This window comes from Sceloporus undulatus, chromosome 8 (assembly GCF_019175285.1).
Source record: "Sceloporus undulatus isolate JIND9_A2432 ecotype Alabama chromosome 8, SceUnd_v1.1, whole genome shotgun sequence".
Lineage (NCBI taxonomy): Eukaryota > Metazoa > Chordata > Lepidosauria > Squamata > Phrynosomatidae > Sceloporus > Sceloporus undulatus.
The window spans coordinates 9,040,103-9,053,010 of NC_056529.1; the positions used below are offsets into that span (position 1 = coordinate 9,040,103).

The 12,908-nt window shown below is 41.4% G+C and overlaps 1 protein-coding gene across 2 annotated transcripts in view; it reads right to left on the reverse strand.

Moving 5' to 3' along the window:
- Window positions 1-11,607: 11,607 nt before the first annotated feature.
- The window catches only part of NRN1L (neuritin 1 like), a 14,722-nt gene continuing 13,421 nt past the window's right edge, over window positions 11,608-12,908 (reverse strand). For both annotated transcript variants that reach the window (XM_042438108.1, XM_042438107.1), the window contains exon 3: window positions 11,608-12,695. In XM_042438108.1, coding sequence (XP_042294042.1) covers window positions 12,410-12,695 — 286 coding nt within the window. In that variant the 3' untranslated portion in view covers window positions 11,608-12,409. The remainder of the gene's footprint in view (window positions 12,696-12,908) is intronic.

The following is a 12,908-nucleotide window of genomic DNA, read 5'->3' on the forward strand; positions in this document are numbered from 1 at the left end:
GCCCCGGCGCACAGAACGCGCGGCAGCCTTGGCCGGCTCTGATTGGCTGAAGCGGGCCACAGGTCAACCTATCAGAGCGCTGAAAGGGCAAGGCCTGGGGGAAGGGAGGGGGAAGAGAGAGAGAGAGGGTTGTGGTTGCTATGGAAACGCAGGCTGGGAGTGAAACTAGGCCCAAGCAGCCGCCTTCGTTTTAGTAAATAATAATAAAAGCTTTCTGTTTACCCCGCCTCTCTGTCAAAAAGGCAACCGAGGCGGCTTACAGTTAAAAAAGAAAACATACAAATACCCAGTGTCCCAATTATTCCCTCCCTACCTCCCTTAAAATATCAATTAAACACATTAAAAGTACAGTACATTAAAATTAAATTAAAATGATCATTTTTTCCTTCCAGACGCTCTGAGGAGCCCCAGTTCTGGGAAAAGAGCGGGATACTACAGTACTACTACTACTATGAATAATAATAATAATAAAATTAAAATTATTTTAAATAATAATTTTAAATTATTATTATATGTTTTATTATTAAAATCAAAATTATTTAAATAATAATTTTAAAGTATATGTTTTTATTATATCATTAAAATTAAAATTATTTACATAATATTAAATTTATTATTATATGTTTTAGTATATTATTAAATTAATATTTAAATAATTTTAAATTATTATTATTATGTTTTAGTATATCAATAAAATTAAAATTATTTAAATAATATTTTTACATTATAATAATAATAATTATTATTATTATTATATGTTTTAGTATATCATTAAAATCAAAATTATTTAAATAATAATTTTAAATTTATTATTATTATTATTATTAATCCTTTTCCTACATTTCAGCCTTCCTTCCAGGAAGGGTTTCATCCTCCATTTCCAGCATGACCATAATAAGCATGGCTTGACATTTGTAGGAATTTGTGGCTTTTTTAAAAAGCTTTTATTTGGCAACATCCTACAAATTTTTTATTCATCATTTACTTATTTAATTTCCATGCCACCTTTCCCCCTCAGAAAGGGACTGAGGTCAGTTTTGGGGGGATTAATACTATTTTGTTGTATAAAAACGGAAATGTGAGTTATAAGAAAAATTATAAGAAAATTATAGAAAAATAAAGTAGAATTAGAATGATATAGACAGAAAACGATACAAATATAGAGAGGTAGTAAGTGAATCTTAAGGTAATTAAATAGAGATAAGAGTAAGAAAAAGACAAGATATGATGGATAAGAAATAGCCTCTGGAAGTGTAATAACTGTAATATGTTAGATAAGAATGGATGTATAATTTTTCAGGTAATCTGGTCAGTGTGTGATATTTTTGTTGGGTTTTTTAATCAATAAAAATTTTAAATAAAAAAAAGAATCATAGAATCATAAAATCATAGAGTTGGAAGAGACCACAAGGGCCATCCAGTCCAACCCCAGTCTGCCATGCAGGAATTCATAATCAAAGCATCCCCAACAGATGGCCATCCAGCCTCTGTTTAAAGACTTCCAAGGAAGGAGACTGCACTACACTCCGAGGAAGGAGTACAGTATATTCCACTGTCAAACAGCCCTTACTATCAGGAAGTCCCTCCTAATGTTGAGGTGGAATCTCTTTTCCTGGAGCTTACATCCATTGCTCCAGATCCTTTTCTCTGGAGCAGCAGAAAACAACCTTGTTCCCTCCTCAATATGACATCCCTTCAAGTATTTAAGCAGGGCTCTCATATCACCTCTTAACCTTCTCTTCTCCAGCTAAACATCCCCAGCTCCCTAAGTTTTTCCTCGTAAGGCATGGTTTCCAGACCCTTCACCATTTTGGTCGCCCTTTGGACACGCTCCAGTTTCTTCACATCCTTTTTGAATTGTGGTGCCCAGAACTGGACACAGTATTCCAGGTGGGACCTGACCAAAGCATAATATAGTGGCACTGGCACTATTACTTCTTTTGGCTTTTATTTGGGGCAGACAGGCTTTTATTGTAGGGACAGACTCAGCCTCACATCCCTACTCCACGTGTGCCCACTGCTGCCACACAGCTGCCCAGAATAGGCTCACCATCTGGTGCCCAGCTTTGCAACAATGGTCCAGTGCAGCATCTCTCTCCCTCTTTCCCTCCTTTCTGCCCACGATTACAAAGAGTGATTTTAAAGCATCATCTCCTTTTAACCCTCCCTTCTTTTATCCTTTCTCTCTTCCCCTCCTTGCCCCTCCCAATCCAGGGAGACTTGTCCCTTCAAAAAGAGAAAGCGAGAGTGGCAGTAGGGAGGGTGGGGATGGAGGGAGGGATAATGTCTGCAAAGCATTTAATCTTCTGCCCGAAAAGCAGCAGAGAGCAAATTAGGATTGACTCCAATTAATTTGCCTTGATGGGCTAAATCTGGAGTGGAGCCATTTCTAGGAATTAAGAACAAAGGCAGGGAGCCTAAAGTAGGTCGCTGGAGAGTTTCATAATGGAAGTGGGATGCTTGCTAGAGTATCTGCAGGATGCTCTGAAGGTGCCCGGCTTCCCTGATGGAGCAGTCAGTCGTCCAACCAAAAAAACATATTGGCAAAGAAACAGTGGCAGATCAGGGCTGAATCCACACATGGACTAGATCCCCAGTTTCATTATGAAATCACGTTGTTGTTGTTGTTAAGCCCTCGAGTTGTCCTTGGCTCATGACAGCCCTATGGATGAGACATCCCCAAGACCCCTTGTCCTCAACTGCTCTGCTCAGGTCTTGTAAATTCAGGCCTGAGACCTCCCTTATTGAGGCTAACCATCTGGCGTGTGATCTTCCTCTCTTCCCGCTGCCTTCTACCTTTCCTAGCATCATTACAGCTTCAATTTGCAAGAACTGCACCATTTTATTTTTATTTTTATTTATTTACGGTATTTATACCCCGCCCATCAGCTCCAAAGTGGGATGACAAAGGATTAATTTGGGACTGTCCCTGCCACGCTGGAGGATATTAGATTTTGGGCTACTGGCAAATAGCTGTTCAGTGCATTTTCAGGTTTATTTTCTTCTTGGAACCTAAAGAGACAGAAACCGCTCTTTTTCAAACAAATAATACTGAACTAAAGATAGGCATGTGTCTTTTCTCCAGAAGATGCTATTACAATTAATACTGGACTGGCGCATGCAAAGAAACTAAATGCACAGACACTGAAACAGTTTGAGGTTGCAGTTCTATGCGTAGTTGGCAGAAAGACCAATTACATGCAGAACAGTGTAAATATACAGTACATAAGACTGATGGTCTTTCTCTCCTATTTCTCTCCCTTTTCAAGAAGTCTTTTAACAACAATTTGTGGAGTTTATCACACGAAGGAGATTGGGAGTTTATCCTGTGAATATCCTGGAAAAATCACATAATTACGCAAAACAATTTCACACGATGTCGCACAAAACCCACCATTAAAGTGGTCACAAAGAAGCATTAATACGCATCTTTTTATTGTCGGGATTTCAGTGACAATGCATCCCGATATCACTTTATTTGCGCAATTGCGTGTGATAATCATTTGCGCAATTACTCGCCGTTTTCACTTTATTTCTGGGATGCTTTAAATCTTAATTACAAATTAATCTCTCTTTAATGCCGAAATTAGCCCCAGTGTGATAAACTCCACTGTTTGCTTTCTCGCAGGTTGACTAAGGTTTCAGAACAAGACTGAATCATAGCTTTAGCACACTGCTTGAGTGGATTCCCAGCTTCTTCGGAAACTAAAGTTCATCACTCTAGGCATATATATCCCCCCTTCCAATTGTCTAATGAAGCACCATCCAGAGACAATGCATGCTTTCTATACCTAGCAGCAGCCTCTTTCCAGTAGGGTTCCTCTTATCTCCCACGCAGCTCATTCTGCACATGTCCATATAAAATTAAACCGAAATGAAACAAAACAAGAACAGCTAATGCAAGAGAACTCTTGGGTCGCCTATGAATAGCACTTGATGGAGATGTGGAGCACACAACCAAACAGGTCGATGAATGAGCAACGGAAAGTGGTTGCTGCAGTGCCAGAGAAGACCAGAAGTGGGTTTATTAATTAGCCTCTTGCCATGGTCTTGCTCTTGGAATGTAGGCTCTCCTCCTACTCTTTTCCCAGTGCATTTCAGATGGGATTTTCTACCTTGTGTGCCAAAATATCTTTTCTGGCTTTGATTATTGTGCCTCTTGATTTGGGGCCCATCTGGATGGACCGGAAATCCAGAAAGTCTCTGGTTTTGTTCCTGTCATTTCCATTTTTGTTTGTTTATTTGTTTTTGGACATCTACATGACATTTGCCCCGTTCTGAAGTATTCCCAGGGAGCTCCTGCACTTACAAAGACTTTTCGTTCCCTCTCTCCAGATCAGTTTAAAGGCTTATCCACACAGGGGAAAAAGTCCCTGGTAGTAAGGTGGAGGTGGTGGGGGGAAAACAAACCCAGAATATTTAGAGAAAGAGTTTGGATGCAAAACCATGCATATGAAGTCTCAACACTTCTTCCAGGGACTTTTTCCAGGGACTTTTTCCTGCCTTTGAGTGAAGTGAAGAGCCTATGCCATTTGCTATTTTGCTACAGGTAGCAAAATATCATGGACTGGCCTTGTCTGTCAACTTAGATGCTGACAGAATGTTCTGATGACTGGGGCTTTTGTTCTTGTTCATTAGCATTGTAACGATTATATCTGTGATCTTTCTATATTAGTGATAGCATTTTGGAGTGCTTATTCCTAGAGAGGTAGCCATGTTGGTCTATTGCCAGTAAAACTTGCTGTTGTTGTGTGCCTTCAAGTTGTTTGAAACTTATGGCAACCCTAAGGTGAACATATCCCAGGGTTTTCTTGGCAAGATTTGTTCAGAGGGGGCTTGCCAACTACAAGGAGACATATTGTTAATTGTTGCCAAATTGGCTTTGACCTATAGCAATCTTATGAATGACGCTCTGTTGTTAACAGCACAGCCAATGAAGTGGCTAGGAGGGCAAGGGCGGATTTATACCCCACTTCATACCCTGAGAGATGCATTATGTTATATTTGTTATGACAAAGACCTTGATGGCTTTACTAAAGGACTGACGCAAGGATTTAGAATTGCTGGTGGCTTTAGTGACAATGTATTGATTAGATTTGAGACAAGCCCTTAATAACTGATCAGGAAGGTTGTTTAGGAACATTGTCTTGGTGGTACAGTTGGCCCTCTGTATCCATGGATTATGCACCCATGGATTTCATCATTCACAGCTTGTGTGTTTGTGTGTGTGTGTATTTAAATCCCAAAAGCAAACCTTGATTTTGCTGTTTTGTATAAGGGACACCATGTTACTATGCAGTTGCATATATAACAGGACTTAAGCATCCATGGATTTGAGGTATCCATGGACATCCTGGAACCAAACCCCAGCAGATATCAAGAGCCGACTATAGTTATGTCTGATGATGCAGGATCTTGGCCACTATTTTAAAGAGTGCATCTGATGTTGATGTTTGTAGTTCTAGAATTGTGTCCTGTCCAGACTGTAGGTGAATACATCTCTGAGTATTCCTTGCCTAAGAAAACCCAATGAAATTAATGAAGACACCAAAAATGGACAGGTGGCCTGTAGGCACACACACACAAACACACACAAGCCCTGCTTAACACAGTGGGATATATCTCAAAATAAAGAGACATAGGACTGTTCCATACATTTCATTTTAGTAACATCCAACAGCATGCACAAAAGTACCCAAACAGGGAAACAAGTCAAACAGGGAAGGGAAAGGTGACTCAATAATGTTGAGACTGACAGATCAGAAAGTGCAGGGCAGGAGTGGGAGAAGAAATAAGGTCAGTTCTCAGGCTGAAGTACTTTTCCATTTCCAGTTTCCATTTCCATTTCAGAAGAGCAAGGATGCTTTAGATCTCAGAGATCAAAACCTCTCTGGAATGCTGTTATCATTTTGCTTTTAGCATTATCAGAGTAGGCATGGATGGCTAAGGCAGCAAAGATAGTGGAGCACAGAGCATGATGGGCCCACAAAGAGGCAACCTTTGAAGGTAATTTTTTTCCTTTCCAGGGGCACAGTGTCAGATTTGCTCCACAGGCCCCATGTTTCCCTTTTAGCACCACAGGATCACATAAGCCCCCAAATTACCAAATAGTGTAAATAATTTGTATATAACATTTAGAAACAATGAGCTAAGTTTCATAAATTTCCTTTTCCTTGCATAATAAAATAGGTATAATAGATACACTACTTCACAACTGTTAACTTCATATCTTCATTCCTTCTGCAGTGAGACTGGCACTGTTTAGTTACTTAATGTTAAGCATGCATGGGTGATCTTGAGAATGTGCCTAAATTATGCATCCAGTAACCACTCGGGCTGAGCTGCATATCCTCTGTTATTCACACATAACTTGCAGCTGGGCTTATCCTCTTAGCTGAATCCTGCAGAGATCCAGCACTAATTCACTCTTAAACACAGGATTGTCAAAACTGTAAATGAAGAATAGGCAGCTTATCTGCCCGGCTGGCTGCTTTTAAATGCCGAGGGACCTTGCACTAACCGCCAGCCATTGGCATTTAGAAAGGGCAGCTCCTGTTCCAAACTGTTGGCCTGTTCATCATGATGACATCTGTAGTAGTCAAGGTGAGAGAGTGGGTGACAGACATTTTATGTGGAGAAACAGCACATGCATTCATACACTGAGATAAACATGTACTTAAATGTGAGCTAGATATGTACTTAATGATACAGTAGCATCCAGACTGCATTTTTCTCCTTTTCCTTGAATTAGGAGAAAGCCTTCTGCAGATCTTACCCTGAGGATAGGAGTTATAGTCCAATATACCAGAAGGGAATCACATTGGAGAAGACACACAGCCATGCTCTCTCAGGGATTCTAAGATGTAGTCCAAAAGCAACACCAAGCTCTGCTTAAAACAATCTAACTGCACCTAACCGGATGCTGTGTGCAACTAACCCTAATACACCTGCTCCTATATTTGGACTTAACAAGGAAGAGACTGTTGCTCCCCAAAGCGTGAGAACAGTACAGAGTAGGAGATGGAAATAAGCATATGATGGGCCTTAGAGACAAAGGCTCTCAGGAGGCTCCTGGTTCTTGTTTGTGTCTCAGAAAATGCTGAGCTCATTGCCCTGGAGAGGCAGGGAGCACAACTTGCTTGTAAACCCAGATTGTTGCTGAATTCAGATCCAAAAACAGTAGACGGATGAGAGGCAAAAATCCAGGATGCTTCACGTACACAACAGCCTCCCCTACATTGAGCCTCCTTTTCTGATGCAACCTTCCATACAACAACAACAGTATCTGTGCATCCCCACGATAGCTCTGTCACCACATTAGCTGCTCCCATCCAAAGAGTATCCATAGTCACTTCCCCATGAGATATACACTCATTCTCACTCTCACTCTTTTCTTCCCTGTTGCTTATGTTCACAGGACCTAACACTCTGGTTCAAATCTCCATCACAAAGCAGACACCTCTACAAAATGAAGAGGCAAGCAAACCAGTGTTTAAATTGGAAAATTAAGCTGATCAGGAATGACTGCAATTGACTCTGCACAATTATCTAGTACTGTAAGCTCCACTCTACACTGTAATGCTGGCTTCTGACTCCATGGATTCAACTTGTAAAACATGCTGACTTTTAACAAACAAAACTACAGCTTTTATATTTTAATTTTAAATCACAAGGAGACTGGCTAAAAATGTTGCTGTTTAAGTTTCTAGGAAAGAATAGGAATCCTGTCACATCCTGCTTGGTCATTTCCCTCATGCTTTGATTGATCCAAGTGTAGGGTAATTTACATTTCCTAAAGGTTTCATCCTTTTGTAACGAAACAATATATTTAAATATCAAAAATATCAAAGCCAAGCATGTTAAGGTCTAGCTTTAAATCAGAGAGAGTAGCAAAAATGTGCCTTTGTCTGACTAGTGACTATGCTTCCATAAGAACTGAGACTGACTCCAAAAACAACACAAGTACCTTGTAGATCAGACAAAAGTTTACTAATGGCTTTCATCTATATGCATACATAAAAGCTACATCCTAATCTAGCTACTGAATAATTCAGGTTGAGAAAAAAACATTTATCTCACAATCGTTCCAAAGAAAGTTGAGAGAGAGGAGGAAAATCTTTGGAGAAAAAGTCTGTTAGTCCCAAAGAGGGAGTGACTTAAATTACATGGTTAGTTTGAATGAGAGAGATGAGAGTTTGCATGCAGGAAATCCCTATCTAAGGAAGGAGCATTTTTCCACAGTCTAGTCCCAGACCTGTTGCAAGGGCTTAATTGGGCTGAGGCAGAGGTGGTGCTGAGCACTCAGTGGATGCTTTAAGCAAAAAGGCAGATTAATTACATTATGGGCAAGCAGCACTGGGAACACCAAGCTGAAATCCAAGCAAAGCCGTTAATACCCTTAAAGGGGAGAACATGTGCCAGTTAACACACCCTCTCTCCTCCTTCCCATTCCTCCCTGCAAACCAGTGCTGGATGCATCTTTGACTTGTCCTGCATCCAGGGCAAAACGGAAAAATGAATTTTTTCTTTCATTCCCCATAAGAGGTTTTGTGTGCTGTGTTTGTCTGTGGAGGCAAGCATAACATTCAAAAGAATTGGGAACCTGTGGCCTTGCCAATGTTGTTGGCACTCCCCACTTTTATCATTTGCCATTATTGGCTATGCTGACCAGGACTGACGGGAGTTAGAGTCCCTCCTTGGAGGGCAAAGGTTCCCCATGGGTGTAATACACAAAAATCAGCTCATTTTCTGGTCATCCCAGTGAACTTCCAGATGCCTCAAACCATGGTTATCTCAGGAAGTACTTTCATCCATACAATCCGCAATACCACTTGAGATTGAGTCCCATCTTCATATCCCAAGTTTGAGACAGACCCATTGGAGTGCCACAATGAACACTGCTTTTTGCTGTGGTGACCTTGAAATTCTGCCATGTTCTCCAAAGCCATTGCAAGTTGATATCGTAAAAGTATGTTCAAAAGTAATCTTACCTTTTTTATTTGATTCTTTGGCATTTCAGCAATGGAAACAAAGAGGGACATGCATGGATTTTAAGTAAAAAGAAGTAACCTGTGCAACCAATGGGATCTGCAATAAAACAGTGAATTGTAGAATGCTTTTTAAAGGTTCCTTCCAGCCAACATTCCACCTGTTTCCCAATTTTCCATTACTAACTTCTCTAACCATGAGTATTTTGCATGGTCCCTGAGCACATTTGGTCCTTGCTAGGTTGTTCTGGGGGTTTCTCCCTATGAAATGAGAAGCTGGCAAGTTTGGTTGTTGTTGTTAACTGCCTTTGAGTCAACCCTAACTCATGGTGACACTATGGATATCTCCAAGACTCCCTGTCTCCTCTGCTCAGATCCTGCAAATTCAGATCCTTAACCTCCCTAATTGAAGCTATCCATCCAGTGTGCACTCTTCCTCTCCTTCTACTGCCCTCCATTTAAATTAACAATACTGATTTTCAGGTAAATGTGATTAGGAACAGAAACATGCCCAGTGGTGATGGGAAACTGCAACTGGCAACGCCAAGTGTGGCCTGTGACATACAACACTGGACAAGGCAAGAGAAATGTAAAAGTGCCTTTTAATAGAAATATAGATATAGATACATTTGAACAGCTGACATCAATGAACAGGAGACCTTAGACTCCCACCTGTTCACTTATTTCTCTTTCCAGCAGATACCTGTGTTGCAGTAACAGAACTGCTTTGAAGACCAAACAACTCTAGAAAGGTTCCCCTTCTTAGGTCTTTCCTGGATGGTCTAGACTCCCCCTTCTCACACCCTTCCACTACCAGCCCATCTCCACAAGGAAAAGGGTGGTGCAAAAGTGTGTGTAGGAGTCATCTTTGAGCACATGGAGGGAGAAGATGCCAGCTGAGGATGTAGGTTTTTCATTCATCTTCTGTGCAAGTCCATTGTCCTGTCTATGGAATCCAGTGGGCAGAAAGCACCAGAGCTTGAAAAAAAAAAAAACCTACCATTTTGGATGACAATCCCCAGATTCACGCAGTAGATTCTGAGAATTGTAATCCCCCAAAATAACATCTCTAAGCTCTGGAGACCATGCTTGAATATAACAAACACACAGAAAGTGTTCCCACCACTGCAGAAATGTGGCCCTTCAAGGCTGCAAGGTGCCCTCCAAATGAAAGAGCCCTACACAGAGCAGAGAAGCAGATAAAAAGGAGACAGATGCTAACCAACACAAATGGCAGCTTACCCTTCCAGGACATCTCAAAAAGGAATGCCAAATGCCAAAGAAACATGCAGGAAGACAATCCTGCAGAAGTGGCTGAGCACTTAACTCGAGCTGATCCTTAAGTTAATTGGGTACATCTGGGTTTGCATCTGGTCATAAACATAACTGTTGCAAGATGAGAACAGGCAAAGTCACTCCTGTTCATGCTCTTTCAGTCACACTCAGCACCTTTGGCTCCTTTTCTGGGACTCCAGTTCTTAGAACGGTTGTCAGCTTTTTTGGGGGGGGGGGACTGCAGCTCCCAAAATTTAAATAACTGTACTGCCCTGAACACACGTGACCTCATCTGATTTGAGAAACTAGGCAGGGCCAGGCCTGGTTTGTGCTTAAATGGGAAACTACCAAGGAGATGTCTGGGTAAGGCTAGGAAAGAATCCTGAACGAAACCCTGGGCAGCCATTGCTGCCTGTCAGAGCTGACAATATTGAGCTCAATGTCTGACTCAGTATAAGGTCACTTCCTATATTCATATGCAAGATTCTGGATTTTGAATTGGATTCTGGCTAATGGGAATCTGGGAGCCGAAGCCAAAAAACCAAATTCTTCTAAGAGCCCAGAGAAAGATAGTACAACTGACATTAGATTACTGTTGGCCCTGCTGGACATCTCATCAGCTTTTAATATCTTTGACCATGGTACCCTTCTGAAATGTCTCTCGGGGATGGGACTTGGAGGCACTGTTATGCACTGGTTCTGATCTTTCCTAGAGGGGTGGACCCAGAAGGTGGTGTTGAGGGGGACTTTGGAAACTGTTCAGAAACTTCAGCAAGTTCAAAACACCATAGCTAGAATGCTGGCCGGGGCCATTTATAAGAAGCATATAATTCTCTTGTTGAAACAGCTTTACTGGCTATCGGCTTGTTTCTCGGCACAATTCAAAGTGCTGGTCATGACTTATAAAGCCCTGTACGGCTTAGGTCCAGTCTATTTGAGAGAACATATCTCCCCATATGAACCAGCCAGAACCCCAAGATCTTCAGGAGAAGGCTTTCTCTTGGTCCCACCACCACCGCAGGCTCGCTTGGTGAGGATACAAGAGAGAGCCTTGTTGGTGGCTGCTCCCACCCTCTGGAACTCCCTTCCATGGGAGGATAGGCTTCCTCCCTCCCTTTCTACGGCAAGCAAAAACATTTTTATTAGGCAAGCTTTTAAATATATAGTCATGACAGAGTGGTTTTTATATGGGGTGTTTTTTAGTTATGATTTTAACTTTTGTATGTTTTAATGTTAATTTTATACTGCTTTAACTATTATTTATTTATTTATGGTATTTATACCCCGCCCTTCAGCCCTAAATGATTTTAATTGTTTTAAAATTCTTATTGTAAAGGTTTTTTTTTTTTTTTTGTTAAAAAAATTATGTTGTGAGCTGCCTTGGGTCTCTTTCTGGAAGAAAGGTGGCACAAAATTTAAATCAATCAATCAATCAATCAATCCTGGGTAGTCTCTGGGGGGCAGGGAGGTACAGCATGACAGGGCAGGGATACTGGAAAGTGATGTGGGCAATGGAGGGCTAAGGTATTTTGTTATGTGAGGCAGAACAGTTAAGGTGCAAAGTACCCAAGGCCAACTAAATTATTTTAACACCTGGGGTAGAAAACTTCACAAGCATCTCTTCCCTGCCCTGGCAGTAGAACATACGTTTTAAAAATGCAATTAATTGAAACCATATTAGGTACTTTTAGAGCAGACACACTGATATTAATGGGATTTATATCAATTTGAATCCAACCCAATGAGGGTAAATTCATAGTTTACGATTAAAACTCTGCTGCACGAAGTAGCTGCCCCATTCTAACTGACAGCAAGGCTGGTCCTGGTAGAGATGAAGGGATGGGGAAGGATGGGAAGAGGAGAGCAGGGTTTTGAGTTATCAGAGGTGCCAGCTAGCCAGACAAAGTGCATAGGGACAAGAGAAGCACTTTTCACATAACCTGGCTTCTCCTGGCAGGGCACGTACAAGACAGGCAAGCCCACCTTCTGCCTGCTCCACCCAGTGGGCCACACTGTTCCTGCTACTAGAATGCACTAAGCACCACTGCCACCTTCATCCAATTTCCTGGAAGGAGGCAGTGCCAAGCCACCAGTCTGTATTACAGTGGACAGGAGGAGGGGAGGGAGGCCTCCCCCCTGCTCCCAGGCTAGGCAAAGGGTACTAAAGCTACAAGAGCCACAAGAGTCAGCGTGCCCATGAGGCTGGGCTGGGGAAGCCAGGCTGCTCCCCGCAAAGTCTCCTTGTTAGTTTCATCTATATCCGAAGCTCTCCCATTGCCCGCTGGCTGAGCCCGGGAGCTACACAGGTCATGAAGGTTCCCCTGGAACTGGATCTTCCTAGATTCTTGCCGAAGGGATTCCCAGATGTTGGCTGCTTCCTCAGGGCAGCTGGATAAGACCTGGGTAGCACAGATATGGAAATCATCCCAGGATCTGAAAGAAAAATAATGAAAAGTGAAGATTAAGTCAGACTCTGACATCACAAGCAGAAAAGGTTTGATTTTTAACTCTATTGTAATTGATGTATTTTATTGATGTAACCCGCCCGGATTCTTTGTGATTGGGTGGGCTATAAATAAATAAATAAATAAATAAATATTATTATTATTATTATTATTATTATTATTATTATTATTATTATTATTA